The sequence below is a fragment of the Mus musculus genome, chromosome 14 (assembly GCF_000001635.26).
Source record: "Mus musculus strain C57BL/6J chromosome 14, GRCm38.p6 C57BL/6J".
Lineage (NCBI taxonomy): Eukaryota > Metazoa > Chordata > Mammalia > Rodentia > Muridae > Mus > Mus musculus.
The window spans coordinates 8,362,501-8,376,675 of NC_000080.6; the positions used below are offsets into that span (position 1 = coordinate 8,362,501).

At 48.0% G+C, this 14,175-nt stretch overlaps 1 protein-coding gene and 1 long non-coding RNA gene across 11 annotated transcripts in view; one reads left to right on the plus strand and one right to left on the minus strand.

Annotated features, from left to right (window-relative positions):
- Oit1 (oncoprotein induced transcript 1) overlaps positions 1-14,175 on the minus strand; it is a 29,827-nt gene that overhangs the window by 13,564 nt on the left and 2,088 nt on the right. For 2 of the 10 annotated variants that reach the window (XM_011244736.1, NM_146050.2), the window contains exons 2-3: positions 4,534-4,589; positions 2,289-2,396 (exon numbers count right to left, since the gene is read on the minus strand). In XM_011244736.1, the coding sequence (XP_011243038.1) occupies positions 2,289-2,396; positions 4,534-4,546 (121 nt within the window). In that variant the 5' untranslated portion in view covers positions 4,547-4,589. Of the gene's footprint in view, positions 1-2,288; positions 2,397-2,477; positions 2,720-4,533; positions 4,590-4,645; positions 4,787-4,806; positions 4,849-5,205; positions 5,344-5,365; positions 5,696-14,175 lie in introns of those variants that run through there. The other 8 variants (XM_006517950.4, XM_006517954.3, XM_006517951.4 and 5 more) reach the window with 8 other exon arrangements.
- 2610318M16Rik (RIKEN cDNA 2610318M16 gene) lies at positions 4,940-8,719 on the plus strand. The gene is made up of 4 exons (NR_151471.1): positions 4,940-5,074; positions 5,218-5,319; positions 5,741-5,784; positions 8,214-8,719. It is a non-coding gene; the product is annotated as an RIKEN cDNA 2610318M16 gene (long non-coding RNA).

Consider the following 14,175-nt stretch of genomic DNA (forward strand, 5'->3'; position numbering starts at 1 on the left):
TGGGCCTTGGAGGCCTAGAAAAGCCGGTGAGCTTCTCTCAGAGTAAGTTTGTCCCCACTCTCTTGGGATACTTAGAGCAGAGTTGCAAGTTATTAAGTGCATAAAATAAGCCCATTGAGTCACCAAGAAAGCCAATTATTATCATCTTTCTGTATAATAATGATAAGCATAAATTTGTGCTGTGGTAATATATAGGCTTTAACTTCAGCAGAGCGAAATCATAAAATAGGGTGTGTGCCCCTAAGGCAGAAGCCTGTGAAGTGAAAGCAAGTTGGTTGGTGAGTCTGGGCTGTGGGAGAGTTTTTCTGTCTGTCTTTCCCTCTGGGCAAACACCTGCATTTCTGGAGACTCTGGGTTTGGGGAATACACTGCTATCTTTTTGAACATTGTAGCTAAATCTGTTTGTTTCTCTCCACCACAAATAGGGGCCACCTGTTTCTTATTTTGGGGTCTCTGTGACCTCACACAGAGCTCCAGCTCTGATGCTTGTGGGTTGGAGCCATTGCTCTGCCAGCTCCCAGGTAACTGAGACATAGAAGTTGCCCCCTGCATTTGGACTGTGTCTTTGTCCCGTATAAGACACCTTGACCCTCCTGAACTGCTCTTGCTCCCATCTCCTTGAGGCCAGCAAGCAGTGGAATCTATCTCTGGATCAGGGACATGGCAGCCACCAAGTGTCTACATATATAAATGAAATCCCAATGTGGGCTCTGCGTCTGAGCTGCCATGAGGCAGATGATGCAAAAGCTATCAATACCCCCACTGTAGAGTTGTGTTAAAGATTGGGTTCGAGCCGGGTGTGGTGGCGCACACCTTTAATCCCAGCACTTGGGAGGCAGAGGCAGGCGGATTTCTGAGTTCGAGGCCAGCCTGGTCTACAAAGTGAGTTCCAGGACAGCCAGAGCTATAAAGAGAAACCCTGTCTCGAAAAACCAAAAAAAAAAAAAAAAGATTGGGTTCCTGGTTTCTGTCATGGTTAAGTTGGGAGCCATCTTGGTCCTTGCAGATGAGGTTGAACTCTGTCAGTGGTGTTGGTTCTCAGTCCCCTGGAAAGACAGACCTCAGGACACCTCTGCCCTTCTCTCTTGAGAGGATTTAAATGTACACACCCAGGCTCTCATCCCTGCTCTGACATCTCTAAGGGAGAACTTGGGTTAATTTTAAAAGTTGCCTTGACTTTCTATTTCCTCAAAACATGCATGATGAGACCATGTCACAAATCATGCTTGATTCTACTATACAACCACATCAAGGACCACATCCTAAGGGTGTTTTCAGCTTACGTGAGACTGTACAGGCAAAGTACCTATTTATCCATTCATTTATCTACCCACCCACTCATCCATTCACTTATCTACCTACCAACCCAGCTACTTGCTGTTCTACCCATCATCAGTTCACCTATCTATTTACTTACTGATCCGGTCACTTGCCATTCTATTCCACTCACTTATTGATCTGCCCACCCTCCTGTCTGTCCACTCACTCATCTATTCATTTACTTATGTATCCATTTACCCACACATTCACCCCATCATTCTATCTACTCTAATATATCTATCCATTCATTCATTCATTCATTCATTCATTCATTCATCTTTCCATTTATCTATCTACCCTCAAATACATCCAAACAACTACCCATCTATCCATCCATCCATCCATCCATCCATCCATCCATCCATCCATCCATTCAATACTTTTTGGTACCCCATACACAAAATCCTTGCCTTCAGGAAAGTTACATTCTAGGAGGTGGAGTCAGGCAGTAACTAGGAAAGTAGATAACATGATGCCAGGATTTGGAAACAAACAGGATGACATGGAAGAGGCTAAATGAGGAGGATAGGCTGCAGCTGAGGTTGCAGGGCTGGGGTGGGGAGGGGGTGGGGGTCAGGAAGGCCTTTGAGGTGGTAATATTTGAGTAGGGAGCTAAAGGTGAAATGGAGCAGACATGCAGGCCCTGTTCCGAGAAGGCCTGAGGCAGAGGGAACAACAGGCAGGAGACGCCACTGACAACTCAGATAGCATTACTTTTTCACTCGCAACTTAGACAACATTATTTCTTCTTTGCTTCCTTCTTTCCTTCCCTCTGTCCTGCCTTAGGTAAGGGTCTTAGAATACTTCTCTGCTCTCCATAGCTTCCTGGAAGTCCAGGAATCTTATCCATATCCCACAATGCCAGTGCCCAGCTCATCACATCTGGCTGCCTCCTGGCTCACCTCAGGAGAGAGGTCCTCAGCACCCTAGTCCCTGCTCTGTGGATTATGGCCACGAGCCCCACTCACCCAGCCAGCGTGGCAGACGAATTGTTTTCCTGCTGAAGCTTGTGTAGCTGCGGAGGAAGACCCACATGGTGACTATGGTAAAGATGAAGACCACAACACGGATCAGACCTGCAAGTAGGGAAATTCTGTTAGGTCATGTGTCATATCCCAACAGGAGGCCATGTAGAAAGTTCATGTTTGAGTTCTTACCAAATTCTAACATGATGGCAGCGGGGGTGGGGGACTCTCGGTCATGTGTACAGATCATGTCCACGACATGAGACTGTGCTGAGACCACACAAGAGTCCATGCTGGGATCAGTCAGTGAGATTGGTGATCAGATATTGTGAATCCTTCCAAACTGCCATTGTAAATGAGTTGAAAGTGTTCCTCCTTGGGGTCTAGTTAGCTGCCCAGAGAGAATCCTCAGGGATATAACCTCTGTACTGTGTGCAGGAATTCACCCTCTCTCAGCTAAAGTCAGTCAATCCTAAAGAATAGATATGATGACATCTATTGCTGTGGCCTCTGGCCTCCACGGTTCCAGCTGCAACCTCTCCCCATTTAGCCTCTCTCACATCATTCTATTTTTATTTAAATATCATCATCATACTACTTGGATGTTATCTAACTCTACTTCCTAGAACAGGATGTTTTTGAAGGCAAGGGTTTTATTTTGTATACAGAGCATGTATTAATATGTATTTGACGAATGAAAGAAAAACAGATGTATGCATGTATGTATGTAAAGATGGATAGATAATGAGTACAAGAGTGGATGAGTGGGCAGATGGATGGATGGGTGGGTAGATGGATGGATGGGTGGGTGGATGGGTTCAGCATTTTCAGAACAGGATACAGCTCTCCAGCCTCCCCTGGCTTACAGGCATTAGTGACTCCAGCCCCTACACTGGGGAGCAATCCCATACATGGAGGGATACCAAGAGCTTTGCCTTGCAAGGACCAGAAAGCATAACCATATGGTCTCATTTGCTTTAGGGGATACTCCTTGTCCTCTGGCGCAAAGTGGAATTCCCCTCGGGCCCCAGTCCACACTTGGCAGCACCCATTCTGTGGCAAGTACTATACTGACAGCTTTAAAACAGATGATCTCAACTCATCTACTAAATCTTTGTGCTTGGTAATATATTACTTCACCGATGATGAAACCGAGGCTCGAAGAGATAGCTGCACTCCCATGATTACTTGGAAGGAGTAAGGTTGGAGTCCAGGAAAGTAAGTAAGCTGACTCCCAATCAGCTGCCACGCCTTCTCAGAGTTGCTAGGGAACATAAATGGGGTGTGTGTGTGTGTGTGTGTGTGTGTGTGTGTGTTGCACTCACTCTGCATTTCAATGCCTGTACAAAGGGGTCCAGGACGAGTGTGTGCCCTAAAGACCTTTGTCTCACCACTGAGGACCCTGCAAAGCCATCCTTGAGGTTGGTATGCGGCCTCTGACTTCTGGCCAGGTGTTTCTAAGCTGGGATTCTAGGCAGAGGGGGCCACTGGAGACAGCAGTGGTACAGCTCGCCCAGCCGGTAGATGTATCCAAACTGCGGGACACAGGCAGCCCAGGATAGCTAAAACTGTGACCCAACACATGAAATCACAAAAATCATAAACTTAAAAACATTCAAAGGTTTTTGGTTTTTTTAAATGAATGGAAAGGTGGCTTAGTGGGTAAAGAACTGGCTTCACAGGTATGAAGGCCTAAGATCAGGTCCCCAGCATACGCGTCAGAGTCAGTCCAGGGATCTCTGACCTCAGCACTACCAGAAGATGTATGTGAGCAGAGACAAGCATGTCCTGGGGGTCTCAGAGCTGGGGAATTCCAAGTTCAATAAAACACCCTGTCTCAAAAAACAGAGATTGAGAAGCAAACAGCTGACATTACCTCTGACATCTATGCACACCTGTGCACACACATGTGCCACACATGCGCACACACACACACAGCTTTATTTATGTATTTATTTATAGTAACTTATTAGTGGTTATAATGTGTGGACTTTGTAGATGACACAGTTATGTCACAGTATCCAAAGGTTGGACACACCAATAGGGATAAGGTCTTGTCCTCTGTTCTCCCAGGTTTCCCTGCGTGATGTCCTCCTGGAGTTCTTGCTGGGGCCTTAGACAAGAGATACTGAACCATCTCTGAGGCTGGGATAGGTAGACACTGATGATAGCAAAGTGAGCCCAAACAAATTTTAGAGCCGACTCCCCAACCCCCCCCCCCCCCCCCAAAGCTGCAGATCCCTGGTACCTGCCACTCTCATCCTGTTGAAGTGAAGAATGGGTTGCGGTCAGGTCAGCGTTAACCTGTGCAGAAAAACAAAACAAAACAAAACAAAAAAACAAAACAATTGCAAACTGACCTCTAGGGTCTGAAGATGAGAGTGGGTGCTGGAACTATTCCTTTCACCTGCCCTGTGAGCAGAGGAGCCACTTTTGTCCCTTCTACCTCAACATCTCCAGGGATCCTGTATTTCACCTAATGACTCAGAGATTAGCAAGTAGATTTTCATAGTTGATTTACCTTCATTCCCTTTGTTATCATGGCAGCATTCTAGGCTCCACCCAACAGTTACCTAGCAACAGCCAGGTCGACCTGCTTGCTTTTCTTTGCTCTCTCTGACCCCTTTCTCACTCTCTCTCCTTCCCTCCCCCCTCTCTCCTTGCATTCATCTTCCCCCTCCTGCCCCCCTCCCCCATTCTTTTCCTGCCTACACTCTGACTCTAGTCCCTTCTCAACCTTGCTTCCCAAGCCCCAGATAAACTCTATTCTATACTAGCAGGCCTGGCAGGTACCTCAGAGGGGAGGGATGCCTCAGCACGGGCGCGCTACAAAACATACTGTTTTTATGAAACCTATCACCCTTCTCCGCTCTCTCTCTTCCTGCCTCCCTCCCTTTCTCCATCTCTTCCCCACTCCTGCCTGACTGTCCAGGGCTGTCAGCCACTCAAAGCACCAGTAAAAGGAAGTGACTTTTGTTGCTGTGTGGAGATAGTAGTAGGCAGGACAGGTGTTCCGCAGGCAAGCTTCTGCCAGGTGCCTTATGAATATCTCTTTTCATGGATCTGTAAGGACAACTCACTATGGTTAAGCCCAAGGCCATTCAGCAGGGAGAAGGAAGGGGACAGATTTGGACACACATCTGCTGCTACAGGGTCCCTGGGTCCCCTCAGGGTTTGACTTCTTGTACTTTTTGTTTCAGAGGAGAGCTGAAACCAGGATTTTCTCCCTTCTTGTGTCCCAGGCAGGGTCTGGGTCATTCTTTTAAGCCCTCAGTGTTGTCCTGAGGAGCTGAGCAGTTGCCAGAAATGTGCCAGCTTTGAGTCTCCTGGAGGCCAGCTGGTGCTTAGGAGAGGAGGGGGGGGGGGCTGGGTGGATGGAGCCTGGGGCAAGTGACCTTTCATTCCCTTCCTCCCCTCCCCCCTAATTTTTTTCTCCCAAGAATCTATCTTAACAGACATCCTTTCAACAGTCTCCAGTGTCCAACTGCCAAGGACTCGGGTAAGGCTGGAGACAGAACTACACACCCACAAGCCTGACTGCATCAGGTCAAGCCTTGCGGCTCTCTCTGTGTCTGTCTATACAGGAGGACTGAGGCTGGATCTACCCTCACTTTTAAACAATGGTAACATTGCTGATCCCTCCAGTGGGAAGACCTACTGTCATCACCTCCGGCAGGGCTCCAGAGTCAGGGATCTGAGCTGTTACCTTGTTGTGTGCCTGCTCCTTCCACCTATAACTCCCCTCAAGAAAGCTTTTACAAAAAAAAAAAAAAAAAAAAAAAGAAAAAGAAAAAAAAAAAAAAAGAAAAGAAAGCAAGCTTTTACAGACCCTTTAACTCCCCTGAGAGTCAAATGCCATTTTTTTCAGATATAAAATATATTGTCATGGCATGGGGGTCCTTGGAACGTGCCTTGTGGCTCAGAGGCTCCCCCAGATGAGAACTAAAGGACATCCTGGCCCCGCCCTCCTCCCGCCACTACTGTGTAGTATGGGGGCAGCCAGGGTAGACGGTCAGAGCTGGGATAGGACAGACATGGGCAGTAACAGAGTGTGCAAAAAAAGCAGACCTGAGCCAGGGCTGAGGAAGGAAAAATTAAGAATGAAACAGAAGCAGAGGTGGAGGGTAACGGGCAGGGGTTTGAGGGAGGAGGAGATGAAGAGTGAGGAGTCTTGGTGGATACTCAGACACCTGAAAATCAGGCAACATTATTTAGGGGAGGAGAGAGGGCCAGGGCACACAGAAGACTCTGGCTGGGTAGCCAAGCTTGGAAGGATCTGGTTTCAGGGTTGGGGTGGAGAGCAGCACACAGTACTGTCTTGGCCATGGGTTCTCCAGCCTGAAATCCTACCTGCTTGAGTTCTTGGCTACCACCTGACACCCAAAGAGCTCCCTGACCTCCAGAGTCCCCAATGAGCTCATCTTGGTGGCCAAGTGGGTGCTATGGGGTCTGAGCTTAGGGCTGGCATGCTTCTGGGGTGGGGGTAGGAAAAAAAGCACCAGGAGTAGGTGACATGTGTGGGGAAGGAGAGTTCTCTCTGCAGCCATCAATATGTGAGAAAAGCTTCCTTGTCACAACTGGTCATTAGGGTTGCAAAGTTTCAGGGGAGAGGTCTCCTCGTTCTAGATGCAGCCAGGCCTAGTGGCCTAGGGCACTGATATAACTGCAGAGCAGTGCTCATCCAATTGTAGCATTTTCTACAATACACAACAGGTAGAGAGGGTGTGGGGGAGGGAATAAAGGGAGGGTTGTGAGGAGGCCCCCAGCTGCTGTGAGCTGTGCTCTCCTGCCCTGACCAGAGAGCCACTCAAGCCCTCCCTGTCCTTGGCCTGTCCCTCCCCCACTCTCTAATGATTTCTGTCTCCAGATCAGCTTACAAGCTCTGACATTTTCTTCTCCCCAGCTAGCTTTGTGACTGTAGGTCCAGGACCACATAAGCATTGAGGAATGCTCAACAAATATTCAGGGATGGGATGAATTGAATCCGGCGCAGTCTCACTTCAGCGAGGCCAAGTCATTTCTAAGGCCACACAACAAACTGTGGACTTTATTCCTGGAGCATTTGCTGAACATCAAAGCCAGGCTGAGCACCAGGCACACCAGGCACAGGGGAATGACTGTGACAAGTTACACTTTGGAACACTCCTGGAACTTGCATTAACTAAGTCCTTGGTCTGCACACTAAGAGTCTATCTCTGGAGCAATCTTAGTTTGTAAGACTCCTAGTAAAAAACCCACTTTCTCTGGGAAGACTTCTCTGGCCCTGGAAGTCAAGGTTAAACATGTCCATGTGGTCCTGAATAGAGGCACATTCATCATGTTACCTTAACCTGACACATGGGGCTGACAACCAGCCTTCTTGGTGTTTGTGGTTGCTTTTGAAGTTAGCATATGACCCAGGCAAGACCAATCAATCAGATGCTTTACTGATACGGAGAGACACTGGCTAAGATCTCTCCCTGGATCTGCTTCTGTTAAGTCTGGGGTCAATTCCATGTATCCTTTCCCAACAGGGAGGGACATGACCTGCCAGAGGGGGCTGGGCAGTATGTGAAGGGCTGATCATGGAAGAATCAAACAGTGATGAATGCGCTCTACTGAGAAAGATGCCACGTCTGGGGGTCAGGCAGACTGGCTTGCTGCTTGTAAGGTTGTGTAGGGGGTCTTAATTCTCTTTTTGAAAAAGAGGTGATACTATCTACCTGTTGTGGAAGGGGTCAGGCCGCAGGTCACCCTTTATAGAAGGGCTGTGGGCTTGAGACCACCCTGCCATCTTGCATACAGGGCTCAGTGTCCCTACTCTAAGTTTGGGCTCCTTCTTGGTATCATTCCCATAGGGATGTTTAGTCTTTCTGTGGGATCACAGTATCACCACAGCATCTCTGCCTGCTGCCTGTGACATCTCCTTGCCTTTTCTTTCTTCCACAGTGTTAGGCATTAAATGTAGGACATTGAACATGCCGGACATGCTTTGATACAGAGCTCCATCTCCCACCACTCCAGTCTTCATCGAGGCATTTCATAAAGGCCCTACAGGATCCAGAATGTCTGTTTGTTTCCTGGAGCTCTGTGACTTTCAGCTCAACCATGACCTGCCCAGAGGCAAGGTAGCCAGTGAAAGGAGCCACTCTCCCTAGGCTGGGGACAGACTGTCAAAGAGGGAGGGTCAGAGCATCTCATCAGCATCTCTAGTGACGTGAAAACTTCATTGGCTAAGTTCCAACTCTTGGACCTTCCCTGTCTTCACGAAGTCCCCTCCATCAACACCCTTGATCTGCTTTGTGGATGGTCTTGAGCTTTGGGCCACCTTCTCTGCGACTGCAGCCTCTCTGTCTGGCCGTTACGCTCGTATCTGGGTATAGGCACCAGGCACGTGTGGTATATGGTGTATATCCTCTGGTGTACAGAGAATGAAGAAAGGGGCTTTCTATAAACTGGCCTTCTCCGTGCACCAAACCAGCTCCTTCCCTTTTATTATGAATCATGTTCCCAGAGGACACACCTGGACTTTAGAATCCACCTGGCTTCTGAAAATTTAAGCCCTGTTTATTTCCACATCATTCTTGGACATTTCACAGACTGTAAGTGTTATCACTGGGGCTGGAGAGATGGCTCAGTGTTTAAGAGGACCAACTGCTCTTCCAAAGGTCCTGAGTTCAAATCCCAGCAACCACATGGTGGCTCACAACCATCTGTAACAAGATCTGATGCCCTCTTCTGGAGTGTCTGAAGACAGCTACAGTGTACTCACACATATACATAAAATAAATCATTTTTTTTTTAAAGTACCTTTAGAAGTGTTATCACCAAAGGCTGCAGATCACTGTCTGTCCTTCCAGGAGCTTCTATTTGTCACCCATCACTGTGACATGGGAGGAGGGGGATGGGGGGGGGGATGTTCATTGCTAAGGATGAATACTTTGGTGTTTGTATGGGGGGGAGGGGTAGGTGCAACTGGGAGAACAAGCCTGGAGCAAGCTCCCAAATCCCAGAAAAATCTCATCTTGAGACCAAAGTCTCTCTTTGAGATCAGGAGTAAAGATCACTCCATCCCTATTCTCAGCCCGCAAGCTCATGCCCCAGGGCTACATGTAGTCCACCCCCCCATCTGTAGTCTTCTTGGGGAAGTCAGTTAGCCTCTTGGCCAGTTTATAGGTTTAAGCACCTGGAATCCCTTTTTATGCAAACAAAGAACTTCCAGCACCGCAGCCCCAGCCATTGACTGTCTTTGGAAAGTCTGTGCACTCCCCAAGGTTTATAAAGCCCTTGTTATCCACCACCCCAATAAAGAAAGGTTTTATGGAATATCATCTAAGAGAGCTGTTTCACTGAATACTGTCTAGAAGAGCTCTCTCTCTCTCTGTGGAACACATTCAGACACCTGCTAGGGCTCGGCCTGGAACCAGGGCCTGTGCAAGGTTCCCAGTCATCCGGATAAGCCGTTCCCCTAAAGTCCTGGTACCTACAGGACATTACTGATGATGTTACCAATACAGAGGGAGATACTCAGTGAATAAATCCATAAAAAGTAAGGCTGCTAGTGAGAAACATTTCTTTCAGTGACATTTATTTAAGGAGGAAATAGCATATTTTCATAATACCTTGTCTTCAGTATTGTGTATTTTTTAAAAAATGTGTAGGTACTGATTGGTTTCTATCAAATTGACACAAACCTAGACATGTCTGAGAAGAGGGAACCATGATGTCCATAAGACTGGCCCGTAGGCAAGCCTGTGGGGCCTTTTCTTGACTGTGATTGCCATGAAAAGCCCCCAGTCCATTGGGGGTGATGCTATCCTTAGGCAGGTGGTCCTGTTATAAAAATAACAAAGCAGGCTGGGACAGTCATGAGAAAGCAAGGCAGCAAGCAGCACAACTCTATGGCCTGTGCTTCACATTCTTGCCCTGCTTAAGTTCTTGCCCTGGCTTCCCTCAGTGATGGGCTATGATCTGAGTTATGAGAAGAAATACACCCTTTCCTCCCCAAGTTGCTTTTGACTGTGGTCCTTTATCACAGCAATAGAATCCACAACTAAGGCATTATATCTGTGTGTGTGTGTGTGCTTGTGTGTGAGAATGCCCGGAGAAGCCAGAAGAGAGTGTCAGATCCCCTGGAGCAGGAGTTACAGGAGGTTGGATGCTGCCTGATATATACTGAGCCATCTCTCTAGCCCCTACTTATCGAAGAGATTTTACTCTCCTAGTGCCTGGGGCATTTCCCAGGATAAGACGACAAATACTCTGTCCTAGGCATTGTGCAACATTGAATCATTTTAATAGATTTAATCCTATAGCAGACCATTGGTGATTCTGGGGAAACCGAGTCACAGAGTATACAGGTGATGTAGCCAAGAGAACAAGAAAAGATTTCAGATGAGGTTGTATGTCTCAGGAGGCCACTCTTTCTTTGTCAAATTTAAGTAGGCAGGGTCCCCTATACACAGCCGAGGCTGGTCTTACAGTCCTCCTGCCTCAACCTCTGGAGGACTGGGAACCCAGGCACGAGCCACCATGCCCTTCCAGGAGCTCCAGGCTTAATCAGCACTTATAGATTGGACCAGTTAGGCAGGGTGTTTGTCCCCAGAGATGGCAGTTCAGCCTTGCTACATGCGCAGGATGGAAACTTCAGACAACATGTGGGTGGACGTGGATGTGTGCCAATAAAGCTTCCTAAGGCACTGGGCTGCCTGCCGTGGGACCTAAATAGCCAGTTTTCTCTATGTGCAGTTCTGTTAGCTAAAGGTGCACATGAGCCTGGGAGGTCCCTGGGCTGAGGTTTGGCTCAGCTTAGATGATGGAGATTTGTTTGGGATGAAGGGAAGTTTCTAAGGTTCTGTTTCCACTTTCCTTCGGACTGGCAGGCTAGCCTCCCCAGGAAGCAGAGCAGTGAGAACCTGATCACTTTGGTGGCTAGCTGCTTGTTGTGTATCCTTACATGGCTTTTAGGAGGCCATTCCTCTTAGTCTATCCGACTGAGATCATGGCCTGATGCTTTTTTCTCACTATCTCCTCCCCTGCCTCTACTGCCTGGGAAGGCCATCAGTAAAATGGCTGCTTTAGTCCCACTCACTCCAATAAAGCTTCAAGTGGCCTGCTGGGAGCTGGAAGTCTGTAATGCAGGGTGGTTAGTGTATGGGACATGGTGGAGCCTGTTTTGGGTGTCACCATGATATCTCTGTCATAACTATCTCTCAAACTCTATTTTCCTGTCTGTAAATGCCATTGTCATGCCTAACCTAATGGGGATTAAGTATAAGGATGCGCACAGACATCTGAGTCAGGACAAAGAATGCGCACCACAAGGGACAAGTGTAGGTAATGAAGTGCCCCTTCCCCCCGTCGTCTCTGGGAATGCCACATGTACTCCCAACTCTCTCAGGACCCTGTAATTCTAGAACAAGACACTCTAATGAAGGGCAATGGAGTGCCCATATCTCTACCAAGCAGCTGGAGGAAAGTGGACGACATCTGTTGACGTAGCCCTTCCCTTTCCCTCAACTGGGCTGAGTGAGCAGGGGCAACTTCAAGGGTTGGACATCTTCAGGTAAGCAGTTTGAGTGACGAGAACTCTCTTTGTTGAATGTTTAGCTGGGGTCACCAGAGTACTATCTGAGCCAGAGTGGGGCTTCCTGGACTGCCAGGGTTCATTCCTTAGTCACAGCTCTACTTTACTTTACTCTACTTTACTGGTGAGCATTCTGATGTTCATTTGGGGGAAAGATCTGTGTTTTCTACTCATTTGCATAGGGTTGACCCTAATCTATGACACCATTATGGCCAAATGTCCCAGCCTTTGATGAAGACAGTACGTAACATCACAGAGATGAGATCATCCACGGGCAGGTCAGAGCTCCCTGAAGAATGTTCCAGCAAAGAAAAGCTGCCTTTCTGTTGGTCTCAAGTCCAGATGAATTAGAGGGTTTTGTTTGTTTGTTTGTTTGTTTTTGTTTTTCAAGACAGGGTTTCTGTGGGACAATGGACCTTGCCAGGAAACTTGGTAAGGTAAAGGGGGGTCTGAGTCCCCAGAAATTTGAGGTACACACCTGAGATGGTGGCTCCCTGTTCCCTGCCAGATTCCTGGCCTGGAACACCTGCCACACTTCCTACATAAGGAAATGTCACGCAGGCCCAGAACAGAGTTCTCCATGCTAATAAGGTACCTAGAGGCTCTGAGGATGTAGTCAATAAGCTTCCCTTCCCAGATATTCCTCCCTGCAGAAGGTATTTCATCTCTGCTCCACCCTGAGAAGTTGATACACATCCATTTTCCATGATGAACAACCAACAAACAGTTTGGAACCAAGGTCTGTCTCTCTCATCCACCACCGCCATGGGGAGCGTGGAGAAGGCCTTTTCCTGCAGAGCCATGCTGCCTAAGTCTCCCATAGGAAGCCTCTCTGTACTTCTGGACAGCTGCCACTACCTTTGCTAATGAGCTAAGCTGGAGCTCCCAGTCCCAGCCCTGGGGGCCCCCAATAGTCCCGGCCTTGTCATGGGCTTGTGGACCCCTGACACTTTGTTCCTGACTTCTCTGTGCAGTTTTCTAGCAATGACTAGATGTCCAGGAATCAGGGAATATTAGCTTTGGCTTTCCCCGCATCGCAGACTGCATTTCCTCACCCTTGGTGTGGTGTCTCCAAGCTTCCCTGAAGCCCAGCACCCTCCCAGAGGTGGTGTTGGGATAAGCACAGTCAGGCTCCCATTGTTTTGCCTCCCCAGCAGCCATGCCCAGCGGAGGGACAGAGTTCCACATCTGGACCCCACAGGTTTCTCTAAGCCCAGCTGGCCTTGAATTCACAGACCCACATGCCTGTGTCTCCCAAGTGCTAGGGATTAAAGGTACGTGCCACCACACCCAGCCTAGAACCTAGAGGGTTTGAGGACATCTCTGCTACCCTGTAAGGACAACTATCCTATATGGACAGCTTGCAGGAGGATATAGCAACTTGGAGACAGACTCCTAGGAGTCTCATAGTCATCCCCAGACTTCTCCATTCTACATGCCAATGTATGTCTTTTTTTTCCCCCCACTGGCACCTGAGTCCTACCTAAAACACAAAGGTTTTCCCGTTTACATAGTTGCAAAAGTCTCAAGTTAAACTCCTGTCTCCTCCCCTCCAGAATTTGATCACTATAATCCCCAACAGGGCTGATAGAATCAGGCCAGCTCCTCATGTCTTCATCAACAGCTTCCTTTTGATGCCATCTCTTCTGAAGCCACCCTGCTGCCACTACCTTCACTGAGGGAATAGCTATGGGAGATCTAAGTCCTTGGCATGGTGCCATGGGCAGGCAGACTTCTGTTGTGGTTTACCTAAGAGATGTCCTCCCAAAGCTCACATGCTTGGGTCCCGTGCAGCAGTGCTCAGTGGTGGGTCCTCTGGGAGTGATTGGATCATGAGAGTTCTAACCTCAGGCCTAGACTAATCTGTTGAGTTCATAGCTTAATGAGCTATTAGAAAGTAGTAGACACTTTAAGAGGTGGAGCCTAGTTGAAAGGCATAGTTCATGAAGGTACAACCTTGAGGGGTTCATCATGTCTCCACCCCTTACCGTAATGCTTTCCCTTCTCGCTCTAGTCCCCATGAAGCCAGCAGCTTTGCCACATTGCATGAACCACACTGTGATGCCCTGCTACACCATGGTCCCTGATCCAATTAACAGCAATGGGATAAAAACATGAACCCAAATAAACCTTTCTTCTTGGGTAAGTTGAGACAGAAAACTGACCCATAAAATACATCTCTTGTAGGGTCATGGCCTATTTTATTCCCAGTCTTCTGCGTGACTCTTCAGATGGACTGTGAACTTCCTGAGATAGCTAAATGCCTTATGGCTTTTAGCCATACGCACCTAGTACCTAGGGTACAACAGGCACTGAACATCAATA